A 27545-nucleotide genomic window follows, 5' to 3' on the forward strand; every position below is an offset into this window, starting at 1 on the left:
ACCAGACTGACTTTTAACAAGATTTTCACATTGATAGTGAAGTTGCAATAATAGTGAGAGAAGTGTGGTTTTTCTGAGTCATTTCAAGCATGATAATCTCATCTTTGATCCTGAGTCTGTCAGTCTTTCTTCTGCCTTCAAATCCATAAATAAACACTAGTACATTATTGTTATTTAACACAAAGAGCCTGTCCAAGCTTTCCAGTCTTTTTTTTTTTTTTTTTTTTGGTTTTTCGAGACAGGGTTTCCCTGTGTAGCTTTGGAGCCTGTCCTGGAACTCATCCTGTAGCCCAGGCTGGCCTCGAACTCACAGAGATCTGCCTGCCTCTGCTTCCCAAGTGCTGGGATTAAAGGAGTGTGCCACCACCGCCCGGCATCTTAAAAATGTCTCTTATGACTAAAGATTCTATTGGGGCCACATATTGTATTTAGATGTCATGACAGTCAGTTGTCATGTCTCTTTAGGATCCTTCAAGATGCAATGGTTTCTATTTTTATTTTAATGTCAAACTTGGCACTTTTAAACTACTACCTTTTTATTTTCTATCACCATTTCAGTTTGTGCCTTGTATTTCTTCATGAAAATATTCATATTATACATTTTTTTAGTAAAAAAAAAAAATCCACAAAGTGGTGCTTTTCCTCTCCTCACTGCATGTATCATATGGTTGTATCAGTTCAAGTCTTCAAGAAGTAGATGGTAAGGCAGCTTAAAGACCATGATAGGTTAGTTATGCATACATCTGTAAAGGATGGGGAGGAAGAGGAGTAGGCAAGGAGAGTGCCACATGGCCTGTAATAAGAAGAAGGAAACAGACTGCAGCACAGTTCTGAGAAAGCTTCACACTGGCTGATGCGGCACCTCCAAGCAAAGCTGCCTGATAAAGAAATGCAGCAGGAATGGGTAGGCTGAGCGCCTGCTCCCTCAGCATGCTCAGAGATTGGCTGGAGCATCCTAGGAAAAGCATGACCTCAGAATTCATGGGGACAGACTGGTGTGTCAGTCAAGCATCTATGGCTTCCACGTCATATTCTGTTACCAGGTCACGTTCGTGGCCACCACACACTATTTCTGGCAATGTCCGTTTGGTGGGCTGTGGTAAGAGCTCAGTTTCTCCATTACTGGATTGGTGGCGGCAGGACAGTGAGCTGTGACTATCATTTTGCTGCTCCATTGTCACAGATGAGATACTGGCTCCCGTGTCTTTCTGAGGCGTCCGCAGCATTCTTGAAAAGCTTTTTACTAGCAGTACAAGGCAGGGCCAGACTCCACTTGTTCTTTCCTTGCCCCAGCCCTAGGGTTACCCATTTCTTCCAAGACCACCAATTCCTTTTAGTTAAATGACATCTTAGAACCAGCATCTGGATACTAGGTGACATTATTGCTATTGTAGTATCTTTGCTCCCAGGCCCTCTCAATGAACGGAGCCTAAACAAAATCTATTATCTATGATCTATATCCATCTATATATTTACATATCTACCTACCTATGTATCCATCATCTATCTTGTATCTATTGTCTATCTTTAGAAACTAATGGTATTAAAATTGTAAGCCAGCTGGCTCATTTTAAGTTTCCTGCTTTTCCTGTTTGTAACTCCTTTCTCTCATAGTGAGAAACAGGCCTTGCTCTTTACTCGGTGTATTTCAGTCCACCTGCATAAGACAGTCCTGTGACCTCATCTGGACCCTAGCAATGTTGTGCCACTCCTTGACCAGCTCTCTGCCTTCACCTGGGACACAACTGCATCCCACCTCAGATCATCTTAGATACACAGTTCTGAGACAACTCATCATTGCTGCAACAAATAGTCCAATAATGTTACCAAAATTGGATTTAATGCTAACATATGAAGAACAAACAAACAAACAAAAAAACCTAAGGAAAAGAATAACTAAGAGAAAAATGCCAGATAAGTGGAGAGGCATGGAAGATATTTGTTGACCGAAATATTTAGTACATAATTGCACAACATATATGTGTTGAGTGCTGTCCTAGAAACAGGATATGAGGCAGTGAAAGGAAAAGAGACACAAATCCAAGAATAACAGAAGTGCTAAATACAGAATTCATAGAAGCATAATTACTGATGAAATTATAGCAGGAGATACTTTTAGAGATATTAAAGAAAAACAGATGAGAATTCATCCTGTTAGAGAAACAAGAAAATAAGCAGAAGTCAGGATTGAAGTATGTTGGGCACGATGGCACACACCTTTAGTCCCAGCACTCTGGAGATAGAGGCAGGTGTATCTCTGTGAGTTCGAGACCAGCCTGGGCTACATATCAAGTTACAGGCCAGCAAGAGCTACATGGGGAGAACTTGTCTCTAAAACACACACACACACACACACACACACACACACACACACACCACAATAACAGATCAAAAATGTTATGTGAATATTATTAAATGTCAAGGATGGATCATAGAATTAAGTGGAAAACATACAACTATATAGACTTTTAGGGGAAAATGTAAGAAACTATTAATACACATAACAATTTCAGTGTGTATCAAAAAAACACATATAGTGGACAAAAGTTATTCCCCCAAAATTGCATACTGTATCATGAAATTAATATAATATTCTCAAAGTAACAAATTGCAGAGTTAGAGAGTGAGTTCCTAAGTGCCAGGGATACAGGAGAGGTTGGAGACAGGAGTAGGCACACCTATCACAGCATCCTAGGGGGCTTTTCTTGTTGTTATCCAGGTGTACTGTATCTCTTCTGTACCAAGGTCAGCATCCTGGCTTGGATATGGTCCAGAAGTGCAGTAAGATGTTCCTGTTGAGGAACATTCTGTCTCTCTGCATGACTTATTACAACCACAAGCAAATTTACAAGGTTCTTAAAATTAAAAATTACATTAAGCGTCTGTAGCTGTTAAGTAGGTAAAGTTAAAAGCATTTTATATTTGTAACAGTTAGTGCTGAAGTATATGCTATAAAAATTTCTAGCCTTGTCAAGGAAATTCTACCAACAAGATCAAGGGTGGGAGAGGATCTGAGAAGAGCTGGGGGAGGGAAAAGAATATGATCAAAGAATATGACCAAAGTATATTGTATGAAATGTCCAAAAAATAAACACATAAAAAAGAGCTTCTAGGCAGAAGCAGCTAAGTATTTATGTTAAGTATTGTGAAACTGAAAGATGAATAAAAACTCTGCGACTAGAATCTATATAATTACTGATAGAAACTAGTAATTACAAATATTCATAAATATTCCGATGAACCATAAGATCCAATGGTATATTCTTGAAAACAAATAACTAAAATTAAAAAGATTTTTTAGGGCTAGGTGACAGTTCAGGTGGCAATGTGTTTGACTTGCAAGCATGAGGAACAGGGTTGATCTCCAAATTCTTCATAAACAAAGACGGAGTGACGACGGACACTGTAATACCAGCTCTGGAGATGTAGAAACAAAGCAAGTCCTTGGAGCTCAAGCGCCAGCGAGCCTAAGCCAGGTGAGGCCCAAAGAGCCAAAGAACTACCTTGTCTCAAAAAACTAAGCTAAATGCCTCTGAGACTGTCTTCTGGCCTCCACAGACAGGCACACACACACACACACACACACACACACACACACACACACACCACGCACGCACGCACGCACGTGCACACTCACCCTCCATGCGTGAGAACACACAGAGGCTTTTAAACACAATGTAGAAAGTCTTTACAATTTGATTTCTGAACAAAATCATAGCAGATCTTGTTTCATCTTGACAATGAGATGGTGTAACCTTTAAAGTCCATCCATTTTCATAATACATTGAAAAGAAAATAGTAATAGTTTATATAGCACTTAATGGAACAAATACATACCCACATTTCTATGCAGAAGAAAATCTTTCAAAGGCTTTTACACAAAGCACTGAATTATTTTATACTGCATTATGCAAAACACTTGTAAGGCAGATAAAGTAACTGTTTAGATGAAAACTGAAAGTGCTACATAGACCTAAGAAGATCATTACAGTATTTTAAAATAAGAAGATAGCCAGGCGGTGGTGGCGCATGCCTTTAATCCCAGCACTCGGGAGTCAGAGCCAGGCAGATCTCTGTGAGTTCAAAGTCAGCCTGGTCTACAGAGTGAGTTCCAGGAAAGGCACAAAGCTACACAGGGAAACCCTGTCTCAAAAAAAAAAAAAAAAAAAGATAAAATAGTCTAAAAATATTTTTTAATTTTAAATATAAAACATAAAACACAATAAAAACAGTTCAGCATCGAGTAATACTTCTGGAAAAACTGGGAAAAAAAACACACAAGTGTTTTAGGGAAGTGGAATTAAGGGTTGGATGTTTAAATTAAAAATGTAAATTCGAGGGCTGGGGTGGAGATCAGTGGTGGAGCACTTACCTAGCACAGTCCGGACCCCGAGTTTCATCCCCAGCACCTCAAAAGGCAGACAGAACGCAACGTAAAGTTCACCCAGGCCCGTTTATTTTGGTAGAAGCATCTTTGACCTTTTAACTTTTCTAGAAGATCGTTTTGTGTTCCTAGTGCAATGCATTGCCATTGCCATCTGTAGATGAGCAGGCACAAAGCCTCTCTGCTCCTTTCCCTCCCTCTGTCTGTTCCGGTACAGGAAGTCCATTACTGTTTTTAATTATTTTCAAAACTTTTCAGGATAATTTCAACTACTTGTGGTTAGGTCTCAAACCCAGGACAAATGGCTGAGGTGCCTATTTAACATATCAAAGTGGACCTGGCCACCAGGTTCTCCCAGCATCTCCAGGCCACTATGTTTTTACAGGTTATAGCTGGTTTACTCTGCTCTCTCTCTGCCTTAAACTTCTCCAGCCCAGGGGCTAGCTGCCCTCCCCCAACTTCCTTCCGTATATAATCCAGACATTGGTTACCTGGCCCTTATGTCTACCCTTTACTCTCCTGGCCCTCCCCTCTCCTCTCCCACATTTCTTCACAAGCAAGCTCAGGGTCATGTTCACTCTGGACTTTCCAAGATATCCCTGCCTCTGGCTGTGTTCTCTCATAACTATAGTAAGCCTTCTCCTCTACCACACCTAGGAGCAGTCAAATCCTCCTCCTTTCTCCTCTCTCTCTCTCCTCTCCCCTCCCCTCTCTCTCTCTCTCCTTCTCTCCTCCCTCTCCCCTCCCAGTCTCTCATTTATCTGGTACTGAACCCTGGGAGTTCCAATCAAGAAACTCAGCTGCCCTGGCAAGTCACTGATCTGACTCTCCTAATGTATGTATGCATTGTTTCCCTGGCTCCTGCCATCCATCAAATTTGACCCCAAATTCTAGAGTTCATCTTCTCAAATACTTCTCCCCTCCATGTACTCTAACCAATCCTCTCCTTGTCTATGCCATAAGTGTCTCTCTCTGGCTCTGATAGACTTCTTCATAATCCCAAGTCACTACCCTGAATGCCCATCTCGCATCTGGGCTCTGGCCTGTTACACCTGTCTGGGTGTCTCTACTAAAGACATTACAGTCTCCGTTTCCCCCAGCTCTCTCATCTCTCTCTACTGCTTAAGTGTCACCCGGAACTGCCCGCTTTGTCTACAAAAGCCACAAGGTGTGCCAGGAAGTTCCTCTCACCCTACTTGCACCTTGGTCACATGGGAAGGGAATCCTCTGTGATTCAGCACACTTCTCTCACAAGTTTCCCATTCCCGTTGGGGATGCCCAGGCACTTCATCCACGCCTGCTTTCTCTCCCCTCGCCCCAGGAACTGCAATCCCACTGTCTCTCAGTGAATGCCTGCAGCCCACAGCTTCCGTTCTCAGTTCCCTCCTAAAGTTTCCTCCCCCACTCCCAACCCCTGTGGCTTGCGGCTTGGTCTCTTCCTTAAGCCCTTCCAGGCGGAGGGGGAGGGTCGGAGCTCCTTCCGCAGCTTCTGTAAGTCAGAGCTCATCTGGGCTACCACACACACTCTCTTAGCTCCTCTTAGAGTCTATGGGAATTCCCTCCAGCAGAGTTTCCTTTCTCCACCTTCTCTCTCTCAGCCTGGTTTCAGTACAGACCCGTGGCTACAGACTGTTATACTTGATTTTCAAACTCTCTCATGCGTAACAACTTCTGCCACAGCACTAACAAGTGATCCAAGTCTCATATCTAAATTTCTGCCCTATACTTCCTCTACTTCCCACTCTTGAAAATCTTTTATCTCTACAATTTCTCAGTGCTCTGCTCTCAATCACTTAAGACTATGCTGTAAAGTCTATCTCATGATTTGTTAAGTTCACTGGGTATGGTTAAAAATCTATAAAATATGTAACAGAATTTGGCTTAAAACAAAAGGCTTATAATTAAAAATCTATATATGGGCAATCTTAATTTGCTACAACTTATTATATATGTGATTCAACTCTTGTTTAGAATAAACTGTAGATGTAACTTGGATTCAACTCTTGTTTAAAAAAATAGATCTCCCCCCAAAACTAGGTCTATCAAAAAAAAAAGATATTTTAAATAACAGCCACATGGCTGGCAGCCATGTTTACTAAGGTTAAAGGGTACATGCCATGTGACTTCACTGCCATCATGATTAAGATGTCCACATGGGATAAAACAAATAGAAGTATAAGATGTCTCTGTCCTACTAAGGCCTCTGTTTATCATTGTATCTATTTTAGACTAAGGGAGCAACAGCAGGTTTCCAAGGTGTCTTGGATTAGGATGGATTTTTATATGGTGATCAATTCCTAAGGTTAAGGTAGACTCAGGTTAACAGAACCTAACTTAGAAATGTACATCTAACTACTTAGGTCTTTGCTAACTCTGTTCAGCATCAGACTTTCCGAAACATTAGGTAAGTAACAACATACACTGGCTAAATAAGGCTTATTAATCCCTGAGGTCTACTTGGGCTCACGGTAATATTTGTCTAGCCTCTTTGTCTTTACTCATCTTTTTAAGCTGCAGCTATTTGGATAAACTGAGTCATTCAAGAAACTGTAACATTCTGTAATTGTGCACTATAGAAAAGATCAGGAAAGTTCCCAGTCCCTCTATGGACTGCATTTACAGTTTGAAGTTTATAGCATTTATGGTTTAAAATTTTTGTTTCTGTTTTGTTTTGTTTTTTTAATGCTAAGGGGTCTTCATTTAAATAAACTCAAATTTTAAGGCTCAAACTTAACAGAAATAAAGCTGTAAAATCCTAATCTTATAAAAGCTACTAATTTATAAGCCATTATGTAATTCATTTAACAACAAGCTTTATTTAGCCTCCTATATGTGTTTTCAAGGTTAAACCTAAAGCTACTAACTAAGTAAGATCTGATGAATATGAAATTTAAGATGTTTAATAAAAAAAAAAAAAAAAAAGCTCCCCCATAACAGATATGCCAGATCCTACAGGGAATGGTAAGGTCTCCAAAGAAGACAAATGGGGCACAATGATTCCACCTGAATTGTGGTAACACTAACCACAGGGCAAAACTTCCCCATGCTTTGCCTGCCACCAGGGCTCTGCCCAAGCTCTGGACACTAGGGGTGACTGCCCTACTCTACCTGGTCAAAATAAGTCCAGTCCTCCAAAGTCCTTCTCCACAGGAAAACCTCTCAGACCTGGGTCTGGCTGCCGAAGGCAAATGCTGCTCTGTGTGGAAGCTGAAGCTGAAATGTCATCCTGTGCAGCAGCAGCAGCAGACTGACCACTGCCCCATGAAGATCCCGAGACCACAGGAGCCCAGAGCAACCATAGGTAGTGGGGAAGTCTTCGTCATATTAACTGATACACAGGCCATTTGGATTACACCTCCTGCTGTAATTTACCCTTCCTAGGTCTCTGATGATATTGACTAACTGTGTCTTTGTCAGGGTGACCGCAGCAGGCATACTAGCTCCTCCCACAAGGCTACAGCTGCCTTTTCTTCCTATGTAAGTCAGGCCTCAGGCCTCACTTTCCTAGAGCTACTGGGTTTCCAGCTGAGGAAGACAAACAGTTCACCTTGCTACCAGACTCTGAAAGGGTTAATCTCATAGGTGCTTTTAACCCAAAATCATTTTTTATTTCCCAGGCTTTCACTATGACTCAAAGGCACCGGTCTACTGTTTTTTCTACAATGTGGATTTCAGTACAGGTTACAAACAGCAATGCTAACATATCTAAACTTTTATCTCTTTTTATAAACTTAAGAAAAAAATCATGCAAGCTTTAGGGAGTCCACTTGGATCAACTTTCAGCAGGCAGACAGACTCCAGATAAGTACTGCAAATCAACAGCCTATTTTCCCATCTGCCTATTCTCCCTATTCCTGAGGGTGAGATCTCTTTCTCCCCTAGTCTTGGGACTCCCCTCAACTATCAGGACCATGGGCCCAGAGGTTTCAAATGTACAATCAAGATAAAAAATTTCCCCTAAACTCCTCAACTTTACCTTCTGTCCCCAATCTATCTGTCCCAGCAGATTCTGAATCAACTGCACACCACTCCAGCAACTTGCCAGCCCCAGGTGCCCCCTTGGAATCTGCATCCCAGATGGCCAGGCTTGCTCTGATATGTTAAATAGGCAACTCAGCTAGCCATTTGTCGTGGGTTGGAGACCTAATACTTATTGGAGATGATCTTTGCATCATTCTTGCACATTATAAAGCAGGGGAAATGCTTGGAGGTATTTTTTTTTTTTTAGACAGGGTTTCTCTGTGTAGCTTTGCGCCTTTCCTGGAACTCACTTGGTAGCCCAGGCTGGCCTTGAACTCACAGAGATCCGCTTGCCTCTGTCTCCCGAGTGCTGGGATTAAAGGCGTGCACCACCACCGCCGTCGCTAAAAGGTTGTGTGTGCCAGTTACCTTGTTTTTTTGGTCTTTTTTGTTAGTCTTTTTTTTTTTTTTTTTTTTTTTTTTTTAACAGAGCTGAGGACTGAACCCAGGGCCTCGAGCTTGCTAGGCAAGCGCTCTACCACTGAGCTAAATCCCCAACCCCAGCTTGGAGATAATTATTGTAAGGTGGGACACTAGTTTGAGGGAATTCATGACTTGATCACGGGATCGTCAGGCTTCTCCGGCTCACTCACATATTCCCAGGTGTAAGTTAGCCCTGACATTGCTGTAGCAAGCCCCATAGGAAGAACAGTGGGGCTGAATCCCTCCTGTTTAATTCTGAGGAGGAATATGAAAGAACAAATCATAAGGTGAAAGGTGATTCTAACTCAGTTAAACCTGATGTTAACCTTGGGACTTCACGTTAAAGTTAATTTGGGGCTTGTGTGTCACAAGTATCAGAGAAACCCAGTCTACTCCAGTGTTGCTACTCCACAAACCAACTCACAAGTCACCGTGAGGCTGTCTCAGGCACTTAACACTCGGCAGTGACATAATGCCAAAGGATTTGATGTCAGACCTGAGTGAAAATATTCGGGCCTTTCCCCCTTGTGCCCCGCAGAACTGGTAAAGAATCTGAGAGTAAATGAAGAGGGGCAGTGAGCACTCTCACTCCACATGTCTGTCGTGGTTTATGCCTTGCACCATTTCACAGCCTCTGCGGAGAATGCAGCCAAAGCACACATGAGAAACTACACCGAGCATCACCTCCCATCTGCAACTAAGAGCCAACTGAGGTTGAACAAGTGGCAAAACATAGGTTTTAAAACATCAGAACCTTTCTGTAGAATTACAACTAAAATGTAATAGGAAAACAGGTCCTTTGGATGTTTGAAAAAAAAAAATAACCCCATTTTGGTTCTGACTCTAGCAAATCAATATGCTCAAAAGGTCCTCCAGCTAAGAAAACATCTAATGATTATGGATCTGCTCCTGAGTATTCAAAGCTCATTCTCTCCTCTCCCCTACCCCCTTTCTCCTTTCCTCCTCTCTCTTCTCCTCTTCCCTCCACAGAAATATGTCGGGATGATGACCATCTGCAGAGCATTCATTGTCACGTCCTCAGCTTGAGTCTAACACTGGAGGGAAGCACCCTTTGTCTGACCATATGCCACACATAGCAGGCTAGGAGGGAAGAAATTGCTTGTAACTGCGACTTACAAATAATCTCCCTCCCTTTCAGTTATTTCTTATAAATGTCCCTGAATGTGCACAGATTTTGCTTCCTTTTTTTGCAGAGAAAAATCCTATCTTGCCATGTAACAAACTTTGGCATTATCTTAACTATATGATCGTGTCTCTCCTCCCTCCCTCCCTCTCTCTCTCTCTCTCTCTCTCTCTCTCTCTCTCTCTCTCTCTCTCTCTCTCTCTCTCTCTGTGTGGGTGTGTGGGTGTGTGTGTGTAGGTGTAGGCTACCTGACAATAAGCTTGGGTGTTGTCCCTCAGGTGTCATCCACTTTTCTTTTCTTTTTTATTTTTTTGAGGCAGGGTCTCTTAGTCTTGGCTGGCCTGGAATTTGCTATGTAGACCAGGATGGCCTTGAACTCACAGAGGTCTGCAGGCCTCTGCCTCCCACATGCTGGGATTAAAGATGTATGTCCCCACACCTATGCTGTCCATCCACCCTTTTGGGAGACACAATTTCTTGCTGGCCTAGAGCTTGCCAGGGAGGCCAGGCTGGCGGGCCAGGGAGCCCCAGGGATCCCTCAGGGATCCTCCCTTTGGGTTCATGAATTTTTTTCACATGAGTTCTGGTGATCACACTCTCCTACTTTACCAGCTGATCCATCTGCCCAGTCCCAAATCATTTTTCTTCATCTCAGAAATTTGAAACTTAAAAAAAAAAAAATAGATTTGCGTGTCAAAAGTCTTTGTAATTGTTATATGTTTTATAGGACTTGATATATTCAGAGACTTCTGCCTTAATCAAAATCTAGATTGAAGTGCAGGGGAATAATTTCACTAACTGAAGGTAATGGCCCCTGCTGTGACCAGCTCAGGGAGCAAGCTCTCACTGCTCACTGATGCCTAGGCTCCTGATGTTGTGTAGAAATCATGAGGGGGCCAGAGGATGCTCTGCCACCCACTTCTTCTGATCTTAAGAAAATGACTTCCCTCCTGACGTGAGACATCAGCATTCTGCTTTAGATGGTTTCCTAAAACTGACCAAACTTTTCAATACATGTTTTTAAACTCATTTTTACGCATTCTGATGGGGTGAATGCAGCCAAAGTACACATAAGAAACTACAAATACTAACTACACAAATGTGAACAATGTGTAGTGTTTGAGTCAGGATAAGAGGCATTTCCATGTCTTCACACATTGCTCATTTTTATGTGTTGGGAATTATGTAGTCTTCCAGTTACTCTGAAGTAGATCATGGAGTGCTGTAACCAAATCCTGTTATAGAAACACTGAATCTGTTCCCCCTGATACTTCAGAGCTCATATCTAACTTCCCTCTATCTCTCTCCCCACTCCCCTCTCATCTAATAGTGTTTAGTTCTAACCACTGAATAGGTGGTTATTATAATAATCTAGGTTATTCTCTGAGGTCAGTTTTTAGTTTCCAAAATACAGTGGGAAGATGTGGTATTTGTTTTTCTGTGTCTGCCTTATTTCATGCTTAAAAAATCGCCACTGGACTATAAACATCGAGTAGAGGAAATTTTTAGACTGAGTTTAGTATAAATGGTATTAGATCTGCCTGCTCTTTTGAGTCTTTTGATATTCTTATTTTAGAGAGGGATGAAAAGAAAGTACTTAAAAGTCATCCTAGATCACTTAAATTTGGCATTGTATTTAACTACAGGAACAACTGGGCTACTCATTCTAGAGTCATGTTCCTTTGCAAGAAGAGAATTTTAAGTCAATTTCGTTGCTTTAAAAAAATTCTTGGGTATATTTTCAACCACTATTGCAGTTGATCATTGAAACATTAGCTAAATTAAAAGAATAAAACACATGAACAACAACTCCCTTTAAAATGAAATAGACATCAGGTAAAGGAGCAGTATGCTGTGGACACATTCTGCTGTAACAACATTATGTAGTTAATTGGCAACAGTCAGAAATATTTGTATTATGCCACAGCTTCCAGGCCAATGATCCATTGAGTTCATGCTCGTATCTTGTGAGATAAGCTAAGGCATAATCCAATGAGTTAATACACTAACTGAAGTTGTAGATGGCAATTTACCTCACTGCTTAAACAACCTCAGTCATCCCATCTTAATAGAAAGGCTGTCGTTAGCAGTGAACATCAGAACTGGTTGAGGCTCTTGAAGAGGTGTGCACACTGAAGACCTACTCAGAGATATTAGAACAAAAAGGTGAGAAGGGCCAGCGTGGCAAGTGCTTTGGTTTCCCAGATAACTTTAATGTGAAGAACCTAGTCCTGCCTCATCTTTTCCCTGCTCCCCAAGTGTGCTTTCTCTTCTCACTCAGTCTGTCTTTTGAAGTTTATACTGACACAGTAAATAGGTGTATTAACTGAAAAGACATGAGCAGTCAGAGGAAAGATGCCAAGCCTGAGCATACATGCCTGGAATCCTGGCTACTCAGGAGGCTGAAACAGGGTGACCTCAAGTATTGGGCCAATCTGAGCAATTTAGTGAGACTCTTGTCTCAAAGAGTGACTAAGATCTCAGATTGGTAGAGTACTTGTCTAGTGTGAGGGATACCATTCTCAGTACCCCAGAGAAGAAAAGAAAAATTAGAGAAGGGCAGTCAGCAGTGTGCACCTCCTTGAAAAGCAGGTCTCCCTTCACTTCAGGGTCTTTCCTGTTATTCCTTCAGTTGCCATAGTTATTCAGAGACCTAATTTACAGCATCTATTTCCTCATCTCCAAGTCACACAGCACACCCCTTCAGGCTTCACACCTCCTGCTTCCATATACTGTCACCAAGACACCAACATCATCTTAATTGTTAAGCTCACTGAATACATTTGAGTGCTTTGTTTTTCTACTTTCTGAAGTAGTCAAACTGAGTTCTTTCTAGAACCTTCCATCTCACACTGCAGGTGGCTTTCCTCAGGCAGCACTACCAGGCTCAGACTCTTCTCATTCCCAGTTCTATTCCTGGTCACTATTATCCTCACTTGGTACCAAATCTACCACTACATGTTCTGTGTTTATTCCCAATCCTCTATCACAGCCCTATCCCTCAAGTTTCAGATCTATACCTACTTTGTCTGTTTGTTGATCGCCATACCCTAGAAGCATTTGAACCGCCACCACCCTTTTAGCTATCTGGCCTTAAACTGCTCTTATTTATGCTACCATCCATTGCAGAAAGAGTGAGCCATCCCAGTGCCTTCCCCATATGCCAATCTGCATCCTACGCTTGCCAAATTTATTTTGCACATCTCCTTCCTATACTTATTGTCATGTCTGATTTCTGGTCTTTACTTCACCCTTGATTAACCCTTGGATTAATGGTTTTGGCATTCTTCAATTTCCTTAACTATTGTGTGCAATTGAAAATTCAGATACTCTTGCTACTTCAGTATTTTCTTATCCATAAATATAAAACTCATGCTTCCTGTATTATATATGAGTCCATTTGTGCATTTACAACACGAGCATCTTATGTATTACTCCAGCGTTGGTTTAATACTTTGCTTCCTGCCCTTTGTGTTCTCACTGTACTTAAATATTTGATACTTTCTTGTGCTTTGAATTCCCATGTCCCTCCTCTTTCCTTAACAATCTGCATTTATTCTTCAGACTTCAATTCAGCGATCACTAACTATGGTACACCTTCTAATCTTGGCCTATCCCCTGCAGTCCTACTCATCTCTCTCCTGTTCTCTTCTTTCTGCTTGGTCTTCTTCTACTCACCACAGGCCTGCTCAGGCTGCACAGCCACTGTTTCCACGCTCCACCTCCCTCATCAAGAGCGAGTTCACCTCCTATTACTCTTATCACCATAACCCCAGGCCAAGCATATATCTAACCAATTTTCTCTTTTTACTGAAAAGAAAAAAAAGTGACTGGCTGAAATGAAAAATCAGAGAATTCAAATTTTCTTTTCCTCACTCAGAACTATATTGACATGATACAAAAGGTAGACTGGGATCATAAACAAGGGTGGATGAACTTGGTAGCCCCTGTGAAGAGTGCATAATGCAAAAGCAGTAATCAATTCCAGTAAGTCTACATGATGCACCAGCGTAAGCAACTCAAGGCTGCTGGTGGAGGCAGCAGATAGCTGGGAAGGAAGCACTGACTTGGAAAGTCACCTGTACAAGAAACAACAAACAAACAACAAAAAAGACGTTCCCTCCTCTCTAGGACATTCATCTTTTTGTCTTTTCAGCTAAGGGCTCCTATGTTTTCACGACGTGCAAAAACAATACAAAAAACCCAACTTCGCCGGGCGGTGGTGGCGCACGCCTTTAATCCCAGCACTCGGGAGGCAGAAGCAGGCGGATCTTTGTGAGTTCGAGGTCAGCCTGGGCTACCAAGTGAGTTCCAGGAAAGGCGCAAAGCTACACAGAGAAACCCTGTCTCGAAAAAACTAAAAAAAAAAAAAAAAAAAAAAAAAAAAAAAAAAAAAAACCCAACCTCACCCAACTCAGTGACTTCTCTGAGCTCTGCTTTCCTTACTCACACATTTTGTGCTAATGGGTTTTTATTTTGCTCTTTTATGCTGTATGAACCATACAGGGTTTGTTTTTTATGTTGTGTCTGCAACTTCCCAGAACCATGTAGGAGTTTTAATGTTCCACTGCCCTTGCTCATTCTTCAGAGCTGAGGGACCCTTCCAGTCATCTTAGGCTTCTACATCCACCCAGTGGAAGGATCTCTCAGCTCTGAAGAATGAGGTAGGTTTGGGAAGTAACAGCTTACTGTACTTAGTTCTCTCTCTCCACACAGCCTCTTTAACTTCCCCAATACTATGAGGCAGACTATTACCTCCCACGTAGTGAAACAGAAGAACAGAAACACTTTACTTCTTAACTGCTCAAGAACTTGCATTCAGGATTGATGGTGGACCTGTGATTTGAACAGGGCACTTGACCTTAAGTAGGTTCACTCTTGAGCAAAGCGCTGCATCACCTCAAGGCTTCAGGCAGGAAACCCATGATGGGCACACTTTAACTCGAGGATAACTTCTGCCACACCATTTTACTTTCACGTGTGCCTCTTCTTCCCCTTCCTTTTCAGCTTTTGCTCTTCACTGTTCTTCATGCCATTCTGGGACACCAGCCGGTATGTTCTACTACCAGCTGAGGAACCCACATTAAACTAGTAAGCGTCCTTCTGTAGTTTCACGACTACATTCGTCCTATGGGCGGATGCCGATGTTGCTATCACACACACGTGTACACCAAGCAGTGGGACTTGGGAGTAAGATGTGCTGTTCTTAGAGTTGTAGCATTTGCCTCTTTCTGAAGTAACTTTTAGCTGCCTGGCATCGGCTAGGGCATCCTATCTGAGGTCTGGTGAATCTCCTATACTGGCTGCATCACTCCTCTAGGTGCTGCGCTGTTTCCAGGGGCCACGGGAACAATGGTGTGATTAATATAAGCTGTCAGACATGCTCGTGGTGGGATGGGAAGCGGACGACGGGCAGCCCTTGGGAGAAGCTCCGCTGCATCTACTCTTCCAGAATTGTCCCCTCCTCCCAAAGCAGGGAACACTCAGGCCTATCAGCTCCTTTGCTGCGTGCTGGGTGTCGCAGAGGATGGTAGTTTTTGGTAGGAACGACATCAAATTTCCTTTCAGAAGCTCACAGATTTGAAAGCCAGTATGTTCCCAGGATCTCTGGCTCTCTCTTTCCACCCACTGACACTAGCCAAGCAAGTACCACAGAAACCCCTACCCTGGGTTTTCTGCCAAGATGCCCACCAAAAAACAAAGCCTCATCTCGACCTGGCAGCCAAGGGCAGAGGAGGAGAAACAATGTGTCTGAGAGTCAGCGCTCCTGGACCACGCCCTTCTAATGAAAGGATGCTCTCCTACGGCCCAGAGTCACTGGTTCCACAGGAAGCGGGCCAGCTGCATGTTCACAGTGGAAATGAGACATTAAAAAAACAGATAATTAACTTGAAATCAAAGTAATAAACTGAAAAACTGAGTGGAAAACTGTTTAGTACCCTACCACCCTTGACAAGGTATGCTTTGAACAAGACTACAAGAGACAAACAACAGACCAGGCTTCAAGTATTCATGCTGGCCATGAACTTTATGCATGCTAAATATTTACATTAACGTGTTCCACTCTATAAGAATTTCAAAGTGTTTATTTTTGGTCTTATCCATATACAGCACACTTTTTCTATTCAATTTTGCCGCATATTTTGTGAATTTTCAAATTTCCTATCTAGCACATTACCTTGAGGAATTCTGAGTTGTTTTTAAAGCAGTGGTAATTATCTGGTTATTACTAAACCTGGATAACGATGTTTGTTTAACCTGACAGGGTGATTCAATATAAATGTATCACATGCACATACCTTGTTTAACACTAAAATACATACATAGCCATGCTTTAATATTTAACTCAGTTCAGCATATACCCTATTAATATACATTTTCCCAAGCTTAGGAGTGCTAAGATGTATTCTAGTATCAACAAGGAGAGGGCCATAGCCTGCTGGTGCATGACCTTGAACGACAGGCACGCAGCAGTGTGCTTGTCTGATGTGGGTACTGATGTTACACCCAGTCTTAAGCCTCTGCAATATATGATTATTCCCCGTGGCTTCTTTATTTGATTTTTGATTTTTGTTTTGTTTTGTTTTTGAGACAAGGTTATGCCATGTAATCCAGGCTGTCCTTGAACTCAGCTTCCAGGAGTGTGGGCATAATAGGCATATATAATCACACTTGGCTTCCTTTGTGGACCCTTTTTTTTTTTTTTATTCTAGAAGGCAATTTTGACAACAAGAGATGAAAAACAGCATTGGATCAGGTAAAAAGAAACAAGGGTAGGCATCATTCTGGATGCTAAGAAGATCATTTATGGTAGCTGCAATGTACTTTCCAGGAAACTGTCAGAGAAAATAGGTACAAATGGACAGAAAATTAAATCAGGACAAGTTTTTGATTTTATGAAAAAGCATCAAGAAACTAACAATGTGTTAACAGATGGCATTTTCTGACACAGGAGCTGAAAAGCAAAGGCCAATATAAGAAATCAGCATCACCTGTCACAGCACCGCTCCTACAATCCTAACACCCAACATGAGATTGATCATCAGCATGACCACTGCTAGAAGCAGGATGCACCCCCCCTTCCCCTGAACTGTTCTCTCCCATGAACACGTCTTTACAACCATAGAAAAGAAAGAGAAGAGAGAAGAAAAATAAAACATTTCCTTTTATTTTCTTAGGCACACGAGTGATGTGGGATACCAATTTTCAAGACATTGCACTGCTTCACTGTTAGAGCTCTCCACTGAAATCCCAACCACCTTTGAGAACAGCTTGCAGCGGTCACTCTGCAGCTCAGACACGCCAGGTTATAATTCAGCTGCAAAGTCAACAGTGTCTGGTCAATATGTGGGTTTACTTGACCTCCTGAGTTTTAAATATCCTACGAGAGTAATTCCTCTCCCCATTTAAATGGCTTTTCAGATTGAAGCAATGACCTTTAAAAATATATATCCTAAATACCTTATCATAAGAGAAACCAGAAAAATCGAATCTGAGAAGCCTGACAGTATTACATGGAGTATCATTCACAGCCTAGGTGTAGCCTTTAGCTGAAACAAAATCTCAGCACCAAGGCCATCAACCTAGTTACAGTTGTTCTCTAGCTTCACAATAAACCTCTTCTTCTCATCAAATGCTCCTTTTCTGTGAACGGCATGCACCTGCCACACAGTATGGATTTATTTGCACCAATGTGGTACACACCTAGTGGCTTTTAAGAACTGGAAAGAGAGTCTCATGGACAACAAATTTAAGTCCTAGCAACTTCCCCAGGAAGAGTTCAGATTGCCACCACAGGTAAATACATATGCTGCTGGGGACAGGGGAGCACCTCTACTGCTTAATTCGTTTACAGTGAGGGCAAACGAACACTGACCTTCACAGCTTCACAGGGAGGAAACTGTCTGACAGTCCAGTAGGTGAGCACTGGGGAAAACCATCGTGGAACATTAGCAGCTGGTTACAGTGCATCAAGGGTGAGTATGGCTGGCCCTGAATAAATCCAGTCACTTCCGAATATAAACTCAAAGCGAACATTCTAATGACAGAGACTTGATGATATGATTGTTTATCAAGAGTATGGACTTCAATAATTCACAAATCAGATGATCAAATAAAAAAGACATAAAAACACAGTAAGTATAAACATGGTTTTAAAAAGAAGTAATGCAAATTTGCCAAAGTGGAAATCTTAAAGAAAACAGGACGAAACTTTCACCAGATTTGAAAACTAGGTGGACTCTAAATGAATATAAAGCAACCTTAGACTGTAGTTAACTGGTGTGAAAGAATGCTGTGCATCTCATTTCTGTGAATATGCATTTCATAAACACAAATGGCTGGAGGCGACATGTGCCCAAATGAAAGCATTGCCTGGCAACTGCTGCTGCCCTAAGTCTAGGTTGCAGGGTTAGAGACAGTGAACATGGCATAGCTACGCTGCAGATTATGGTGAGTGTGAATGTAACCTCGACACCAGCCACCAGATGCGCCTATCAAATAACACGGCAATAGTGGACTGCTGTTTCCTGGGACCCTGGAAAAGTATAGCTAAATTTGTATTTTAGAAATGGTCAATCCATACTATTATAAAAGTTGATGATTTATTATATAAAATTATGATTGGCAGAATACAGAAAATTATTTTTTACCTTTACATATTTAGTACAAATATCAGGGAAAGTGTTAACATTTGGAAGAACTCATTACAAACTACCAACAGATACTCGTTTGGTGAAGTTGTTCAAGTCACAAATACTAAGTAATAGAATGCACTTCAAAATACATGAACTTTAAAACAAGTATGAAAACATGGATCTTAAATAAAGATTCCTTTAACAAAAAAATAATTAATGAGAAACACGAGAAAAATGTTGCCAAGTCATACAGAAAAGAATAAATCAAATATTTCCTTTATTTGGATGGTTGAACTAAAATAAAATTTAAAACTAAATACCAATGGGGACTCAAAGTATATATAGTTATTTTTCTACCAATAACAGAAAGATCTGGAGGCCATCATGCGCTGTAGACCAAATGCTTTTCATCATAGTTCTCTGGTCTTCTACTGCTACTCAAAGGCAAAGGAACTTATGTATCAGTGAGGGAAGGGAAACAACCGGAACAGGGCAAAAATCGTGGATACGAACATGATCGAATTCATCTCTAGCGGAAGACTAGAAAAATCTGCTTGTAAAGGATTACTCTGTGGGTCAGCAGTAACCAGGGCAAAGGTTTTACTGCAAGGAAAAGGCAGAAGAGAGAGCTTTGATACGTTGGAAAAGTCAGAAAAATGAAGTACTTAACAGAAAATGTTACCATATTTCTACAATCTCATTCATAACAAAATCAACTAGCCACTAAGTTTGTAATTAAACTATTTTAAAAGTAAAGCTGATTAATGAGTGCGTGCCATATGAATCATGTTGGATGACTGTATTCTACAGCCCTAAGTGCTGCTAGTCAACACTCACGCTACAAGACAAAGAACTGAGACAGTTTCACATTTCAGAATTCCTGAGTCTTCCCAGGGAAAAGGAATACCAAAGCCCCAAACAAAGCAGCAATAACACAACAGATAACACAAACATGGGCATTTAGTTAATATTATGTTTATAATTTTAAAGCTGAAGACTATGGGGACAAATATATTAGTACTTTAATGGAACTATAAACATGATTTTAAAGCTTGGTTCTTTTTAACAAGGCGTTTTGACTAAACAAGGCCACCTGAAAGACAATTTCAAAGATGGTAAGCCCACCATTTTGTAGGAATAGTATACTTATTTCAAAGCCTAATTATTAATATAAAAAGGGAAAATGGTTTAGTAAGAATGCTATCAGACAGCCCTTTGATGAGGTCTAAAGGGTGAAACCAATATAATAAAATAAGAATGTGGGTTCTACTTTTGAGCCACCAACCCCTGAATAATTTCCCTTTTGCTTTGCATATTACACAGTGAAAATAAAAAGGAATCTTAAGAGCACTTCAGTCCCACAATGTAGGATTTAAGCTTGTATGAAAAGGTGTAAAAGGCCCACCATGACATAATGCTTGATAACATACATTCAACTAAAATATATCTATTTTCTTACAAGCAAAGAAAATGAAGCAAAGTTGTCTTACTTAAAACAGACAAGGGGAAAACAACAATAAAAACAAAAACAAAACAAAACAACAACAAAAAAAAACAAACCTGAAAAACAAACAGTTTACTCCTTCTGGAAAGACTACCTAAGGAAAGAACATCCAGCAATGATACATTTAGAACTGCATACTTTTACTCATCTTTAAAGACAGATGTACAAAACTATTCATGAGCTTTATAAATAAAGATACTAAACAGAAAAAATATTTGGGTTATTTCTCTGTCCATAAGTCCCAGCAATAAAACCATTCAACAAGACTAAAGTGCACACCTCTAGGCATTTCAGGTATAACAAGAGGCAGCCAAAGCTGCGTCTACATTTACATTTACAGACTCAGAAAATGATTCTTGCTTTTAGAAAATTGTGCAATTTAAAAACTAGTCAGTTTTGTTTGTGCCATAATGCAACAGCACTCGTATCTGCCACTAGGCAAGTGACTGCTAGGCCTGTACAGCATACTAGGCTCTTGACAACCAGTTTGTAAGGATCATACAATATTGATTCCACCTCCAGAAAACGTGAGGGTCCTCTTGTTGTAGAAGGGAGAGCCACTGGGATCTGGCTGACTGCCTTTAACCAGAGAGGTTTTCAGTTCCATCTCACAAGCTACGATAGCTGCATTCAGTTCCACTTGAGCTCGATGGACTACATAAAACATGAGGCCTATGCTTATAACAATCTGTGAATAAAAACAAAACACTAGTTACCAACACATATAAAAGTAAAGGCCTTGAATTCAATAAATACGTGGCGTAAAGAAGCTTCTTCACGTGGATGGTCCTTAAAAGCGGGAGGTAGCAAGTTCCACTTTTGTAACAGCTATTGCCATTAACTGAGCAGCCACTGTTCAGTAAGTTGCTAATCTGGGCATTAGAAAAGTGGGGTTCTAAAGACTGCAAGTGTTTCATTTCTTCCAAAGAAATATATTTTCTGGAAACTTAAAGTTTGATACCTTTCATTAGACTATAATGCCATGTAAAGATATGGAGACAGTGTTAGGAGAATCTGTGCTACAGGCTGTGTAAGATGCTAAATCTGTTTGAGTCACACTGAGTTTGCGGTCCTACTATACACAGAAGCTCTGGGAAGGGCTAAGCTAAACGTGCAGGGTAGGAGACACACACTTGGCACTGGCTTCCCCAGCATGCATCATTCGCTTTCTTCCTTAGCCTCATGAAGTATAAAAGGAAAAAGGAAAGACACAAACAGGATGTATAAGCAACTCTCTGAAGTGTCTCTATTTAAATAAAAGGAGGCCAGAGGAACAAGCCTTCTGCAGGAACACATGGGTCTCTTCCACCATTGGCTGGAAAGCAGGCTGGAGCACAGGCAGAAGATTAAGGAGAACAGATCTTAGATAGGCTGAGGGTTTCCTACATGGAAGCTTCCGATTATTAAGGAAAAAGAGAACAGTGTACTGAGGACACAGAGGGAGGTTGGGAAAGGTGTGGGAGCCCGTTCTCGGGTTCCTCATGGCTTTACCCAGCAGGTCCGAATAGAGGATGATCAGGACCACGGGCCTGAGTGCAGGTGTCTGAGATGGTCTGCACTTGGCTGTGCTGGGGGAGGAGGTCTTTTGCTCCACCCCTTGGCGTCTCTATAAAAACCCTGGGCCAGAGACAGTCGGGGCCCGTTGGAATAGGTTCCAGGCCCTCTCGAGGCTATCCTTTATTTTCTATCTGTTTATCTCCGCGATAGTCTCCACTATAAATCCTTCTATCTAATATTTCCTGCTGCTCACACTCAAGAAAACTCTGGGAAGCTGTGGGGTTGGTGGGTAAAACGCCCCACAGAAAGGACAAGTAAGACAGCTTGAGTTGCTTCAAGCCAACAGGAGAGGAGAAGAGGACAGTGGAGCGGTGGAGTGTGGGGGAGAGCTGGAACACTGGAGAAAGTCTGGACCCACGAACTGCAATGCTACCCATCTGCATCCTGGGACCTTTGACCCATAACACATACAGAGCAGATCAAACTTGGACTTAAGTGGGACTGGAGTTCTGGAAAGTGGGACTAGAAACATACAGAACATGAAGAAGCTGAGATAGATGCTGGATGTCTATACAAGATATGTTTCAATTTTCCAACGAGCAGGCTCTCCTGGGGCTGTAGGCTGTAAGACCCAGAAAGCAAATAATCTGTGACTCATTTCTAGCATGGAAAGACCTGGCAAGTGTACTCGCTCTATTAACCGTACCCTATGCTTGGCCCTTCCCCTGCCAACGTCACCTTCAGGACCACCCCCTCACTACCATCTTACAAACCAGCGGCATTAGATCCTTTCCGAAACAACTTGAGCTGTAACTAACATCAACAGGCCGGACCAAAGCATTGCTTCCATTTTTCTATAAATGCTTGAGCTAAGAGTTATGTGTCTTTTCCTTCCTGCAATGCATTTCAAATTTAAACACGCCAGCTCAAACAAAGGGGTTAACAAATTTCTGGAAAAGAGATGATTCTAGTTTTACGAAGCACTAATGATTGCAGTTGAGTAATTTACAAAGATGGCACAAAAATATAAAATTTCAATAGTGGAAATACTGTGAGAAAGTCTAATAAAACACACTAATTTTATAAAGATATTTCAGACAGATTTCTAATTTCTAGAAAAGAGAAAATAACACATACTTAATCATCTTAAGAAACCTTAGGAATACATTATATGCCAAAATCTTCAATGTATTTTGAAATGGACACGGAGTAAGTTACACATAATACATGTAGGCACAATACATAAAAAATTTAATATTATGTGATTAGAGTGCTTAGTCATATAAATAAAGCAAGCAAAACAAAAATTCTAAACTTAGATAAAAACCAACTCCTTGAATGTCAAATATTACAAAATTTTTTGAAGGCAAAGCTTTCATACAAAGTCCTAATACAGCATTTGACTTGTAATGATTTTAAAAATAATCCCTGTGAAAAAAATCATATTTTTATGGTTCTTTTTTCTAATTTTAAAGAGGATATTCAATGCATCTGACAAAATCCATATATTTTTAGGTATCCACAAATTAAAACTATTATCCAAATATAAAACAGTATTGAAACAGCTATCTAAAATGGAACAATTCTTCAACCATGATAAGGAAACACTAGGTTTAAACCATCAGTACAGAAGGGTAGGGCTGGACAACTCTTGGCCTCACACTCACCTGTAAACAAAAGACAAAATATCCACTAACACTTTGTTCTGCGATGACATCTTCCATTGTCCGCAGGGTGGTACCCAGGTAAGAGTTGAGAAGCTGAGTGGGAAGCAGTCCAACCGAAGATGCCATGAGATAGTTGGGTAAGGAAAGGTCAGCAATCTAGGAAGAAGATTGAAGGTAATGATTTGTCATAAGTCAAGTCACAACATAGCCTCTCTAAGTTTTATCACTGCTTTCTCTTCAGAGCAGGGAGCTGAGTATAGATCATAACTTATGAACTTATGAACAATTATCAATTATACATGCAAATTATAGATTTAGAATGAAATTAAAGTTTAAACAAAAATTTGCTATTCTATTCTACTACTATTAAAAGAGAACATTTAGTAACCAATTTTTCTTACCTGTAAGTAAAACCCACATAAAGATCGCTATGTAAAAACTTTTGAGTCTCTCTCATCTTATTAAAAAAGATATCTTATTCTTATTCAATATTCTTAAGTGGCAATGGGATATTATACTCTGAAGCCAAGGAATGCTGGAACAGTATACTGTAGGGTTGAGAGCCCAAGGAATTACTGTCTCCCTCACTCTCAATGCAGAAACAGCAGCATTGTGTATTTCTTGGCGTCTGTGACAATTTTTGTTTTCTTGCTATTAAAAAATAAATCCACAAAGCTGTTGTGGAATGTTTGTTTAACTAGGCAAAGATGTGTGACATTTGTTTATGTTGTGGAATATTACTTTAACTATGTAATGATGTGCTACATTTGCTCATTTGTTTACTTATGTAAAGATGTGCTACATTTATTTCACCTTGCCTACCTAAGGCACTTGATTGGTCTAATAAAAAGGTGAACAGCCAGTAGCAGGGGAGGCACAGGCAGGGCTGGTGGGCAGAGAGAATAAGTAGGAGGAGAAATCTAGGCAAAAGGAGAGAAGAGAGAAGAGAAAAAGAGGGAGACACCTGGAGCCAGAAGCCAGGCAGCCATTAACCAACCACACACGAGAACACGAGAAGCAGGAAAGTAGAAGAGAGAGAGAGTGAGAAAGTGTGTGTGTGTGTGTGTGTGTGTGTGTGTGTGTGTGTGTGTGTGTGTGTGTGTGAGAGAGAGAGAGAGAGAGAGACACAGAGAGAGAGAGACACAGAGAGAGAGAGGTATAAAAAGCCCCAAGACAAATGTAGATAAAGAGAAATAGATTAAAATAAGAGCTAAGATAAGGCTGAGCATTCATAACTAATAAAGAAGTCTCCAGGTCATGATTTGGGAACTGGCTGGTGGCCTAAAACAAAGCCTGCTACACAAAGCCATAGTGAACAAATTTGTATATTAACAAGTGGAAGTCAGCACACGCCCAAGAATCTAATTTCTAGTGTTCATGGCCTGGGCAATCCTTTCCTCAAACATGGGCTGCATTCTGCTCACTTCTTAGCAAACACACTCTAGCAGACAAAATGAGAAATCACTTCTAAGATAAGATTATGAAGAGAAGGTTTCCTGCTACCCACCCACACTGGCCAGCTGCTGTATTGCAGAAGCAGCTCTGGAGAGACCTGTGTGAAAGGAACTGATCTCTGTAGCCAGAGGTAGCAAAGGCTCCAGTCGGCCAACAGCCACAAGATGGCTAGAGGCCTGGCTCACACTTCACTGTAGAACTATGAGAGAGCAAATCGCATGCTCCTAACTGCAGATTCCTCACCCACTGACAACATTACTACGTTCTGAAGTGATCTGTTAAACAGTAATATGCATCTCAGTTATTTCAGGATAGATCACTAGGACAGCAACTACTGAAACAAAAACTTGACACTACATACCAAATCAATCACAGTGATTGGCATACTGCAAGTAATAATGTGTCCATTATGCTCACTGGCTTTAATAAATGTCAATATTGTAGCCTGGTAAGGTAAAAATTACATCTTACCAGGATACCACCTGCACTGTGTTTCATTTATACTGTTACTCGGTTTTGACAATTTTTAATTTTCAATTGTGTTTTTATTTATTCATACTTACCTCTTGCTCTCAGAATTTTTTCTTATTCACAGTGTACTTTACATAGTGAGGGCATGCTTTCATCTATTTTACTTATCACACATTTTCCTATGGTACTGTCCCCAGACCCTAAATTTTGAGACATGGTGTCACTATGTTGTCCAGGTGGGCCTCAAATGCCTGAGTTTCAGCTGTCCTCCCATCGCAGGCCTTCCGAAGGAGTTGGCACCACAGTGCCTGCTTCATGTTCATCTTACAGAAACAGAAACATATAACTGAAAACCATTGTGAGAAAACTCAATTTCTTTTACTTTTATGAAGTCTTTTTTGCTTCTTAATTTTTTTTCTGATTAGCCTTCCTTTTTAATATTTGCCATTATGTAAATCTGGGATTTATTCACATTAAAGGTAATGGTGTTGATTTATTCCTTTCCTTTCCCAGTAGCTAATTTGGCTAGCATAACACACTAGCTAATCAATAGCTTCTCTATTTGTTTGTGGTTTTATTATGAACACCCCCACTCCCTTCAAATCCTATTCATCACTCTTAAGAATTACCATGTCCATTCTCAATGCTTATTCTTACAGATCATCCTATCATTGAAAGAACTAAGTTAAATTTTATAATGAATTCAGATATAGATGAAAGATCTACACATTCAGTATCCTTATCCAGAACTGTTTGTATAAGTACTCAAATCTTTAACATGTTTTACTGAAGTTTGGCTAATTAATTCATGTGTCATGCATTTATTAGTCAAATTCTAATCTATATATACTGTGAGAGTAACTTCACCATACCCCCACTTAAATATTCTTGTTACATAAAAAAGTTACCACTCCATTAAACTTTTTAAGATTACTTTTAAGATCTAGTATTTTAGCTACAGACAGTTGCTCTATGACTATCGTACAATAATTGTGTAAATTATAATTTCCTTACAACTGAATTAATCTGTAGTTATAAATGAACAGGAGATGCAGCATTGGGTTGGAAAGAATATTACTGCAATGAGTTGCTAATTCATTTCATCTATCATTGAGCCGGTAACTGGCCCTGCAAGATACTCTGATATTTGCTGAAAGAGACACAGAATAAGACACAGCAATTATCCTTAAAGGAAATCACACACAGCACATAACAACCTCAGACACAGAAAATGAGTCTTGAGAATGACGAAGTGCAGAACACTGAAGAGTAGAGAGGAATCAAAATCAGCTTTGGGAGTCTAGGCCGAGGGGCAACTTTGTAGAAAAGGAGGCAGTGAGGATGGACACAAAAATCTAAGCGTGGGTTTAGCAGGCAAAATGGGTACCCTAAGGAAGACAGGTGTTCTGGGAGAAGCACATACAGATACTGTGGGAGGGGAAGTACAGACACACTAAGGAACTTGCCAGTACATTCTGGATTGATTCAGACTCAGGAGAGGGAATCTTGAACACCAAAGATACTAAGATCAAACCTGTTAGCAGGCTTGAAAAGAACCAGGGAGTTTATTCACAGAAGAGGGTACTTCTTTAGAATACATGTGTTAAATGCATACAATGAAAAAACATGGCAAAATGAGTGAAAAAATCCTGTGTGATGCTTTACATGAAATTTATCAAAATTATATTTAAAATAAATATTGAGGAGGCTGGAGAGGAAGTCAGCAGTTAAGAGTGTTTGCTGCTCTTCCAGGGGACCCAAGTTTGGTTCCCAAAAGCCTGTAACTCCAGTAACTCCAGTTTCTGGGCATGAGCACCCACATATATACTTAGCATACAGACACACCCACATACACATATATAAAAATGAAAATTGGGGGGCGGGGTGGAGAGACAGTTCAGTGGTCTAGAGTATGTATTGCTCTTGCAGAGGACCCAAGTTTGGTTTCCATCACCCACACTGGGCAGCTCAGGAATCCAAAGCCCTCTCTGGTCCTCCACAGGTACCTGCACTTATGTGTAAATACCAGTGTGCACATGCACGTGTGCGCGCGCGCGCGCAGATACACATACACATAATTTATAAGATAAATCTTAAAAATACTGATGTTACATTCCAAAAATGTTCTAATATAAACCTTCAGTCCACAGTCTTAAATGTAATGGAATGTCTCTTAGCAGAATCCATAAGTGATATTCAAAGGGCATCAAAAATATTCAAGTGAGAATGGAAACAGATTTCAGAAACCTGAACAGACTTGGACACTCAAATCTTTAACCTGATTACTGCTCAATATTAAGTCAAAGTTCATCAAAATGTTCAGGATGAAACCTCATCGTGGGGA

General features: G+C 40.7%; 1 protein-coding gene across 5 annotated transcripts in view; it reads right to left on the reverse strand.

Annotated features, from left to right (window-relative positions):
* Positions 1–27545, reverse strand: part of Tmem64 (transmembrane protein 64) — a 47019-nt gene that overhangs the window by 8870 nt on the left and 10604 nt on the right. The window contains exons 2-5 of one of the 5 annotated variants that reach the window (XM_076563865.1): positions 23276–23431; positions 20628–20799; positions 17848–18055; positions 15898–17289 (exon numbers count right to left, since the gene is read on the reverse strand). In XM_076563865.1, coding sequence (XP_076419980.1) covers positions 17850–18055; positions 20628–20799; positions 23276–23431 — 534 coding nt within the window. In that variant the 3' untranslated portion in view covers positions 15898–17289; positions 17848–17849. Of the gene's footprint in view, positions 1–15897; positions 17290–17847; positions 18056–18557; positions 20800–23275; positions 23432–27545 lie in introns of those variants that run through there. The other 4 variants (XM_076563868.1, XM_076563866.1, XM_076563867.1 and 1 more) reach the window with 4 other exon arrangements.

Source organism: Peromyscus maniculatus, chromosome 2 (assembly GCF_049852395.1).
Source record: "Peromyscus maniculatus bairdii isolate BWxNUB_F1_BW_parent chromosome 2, HU_Pman_BW_mat_3.1, whole genome shotgun sequence".
Lineage (NCBI taxonomy): Eukaryota > Metazoa > Chordata > Mammalia > Rodentia > Cricetidae > Peromyscus > Peromyscus maniculatus.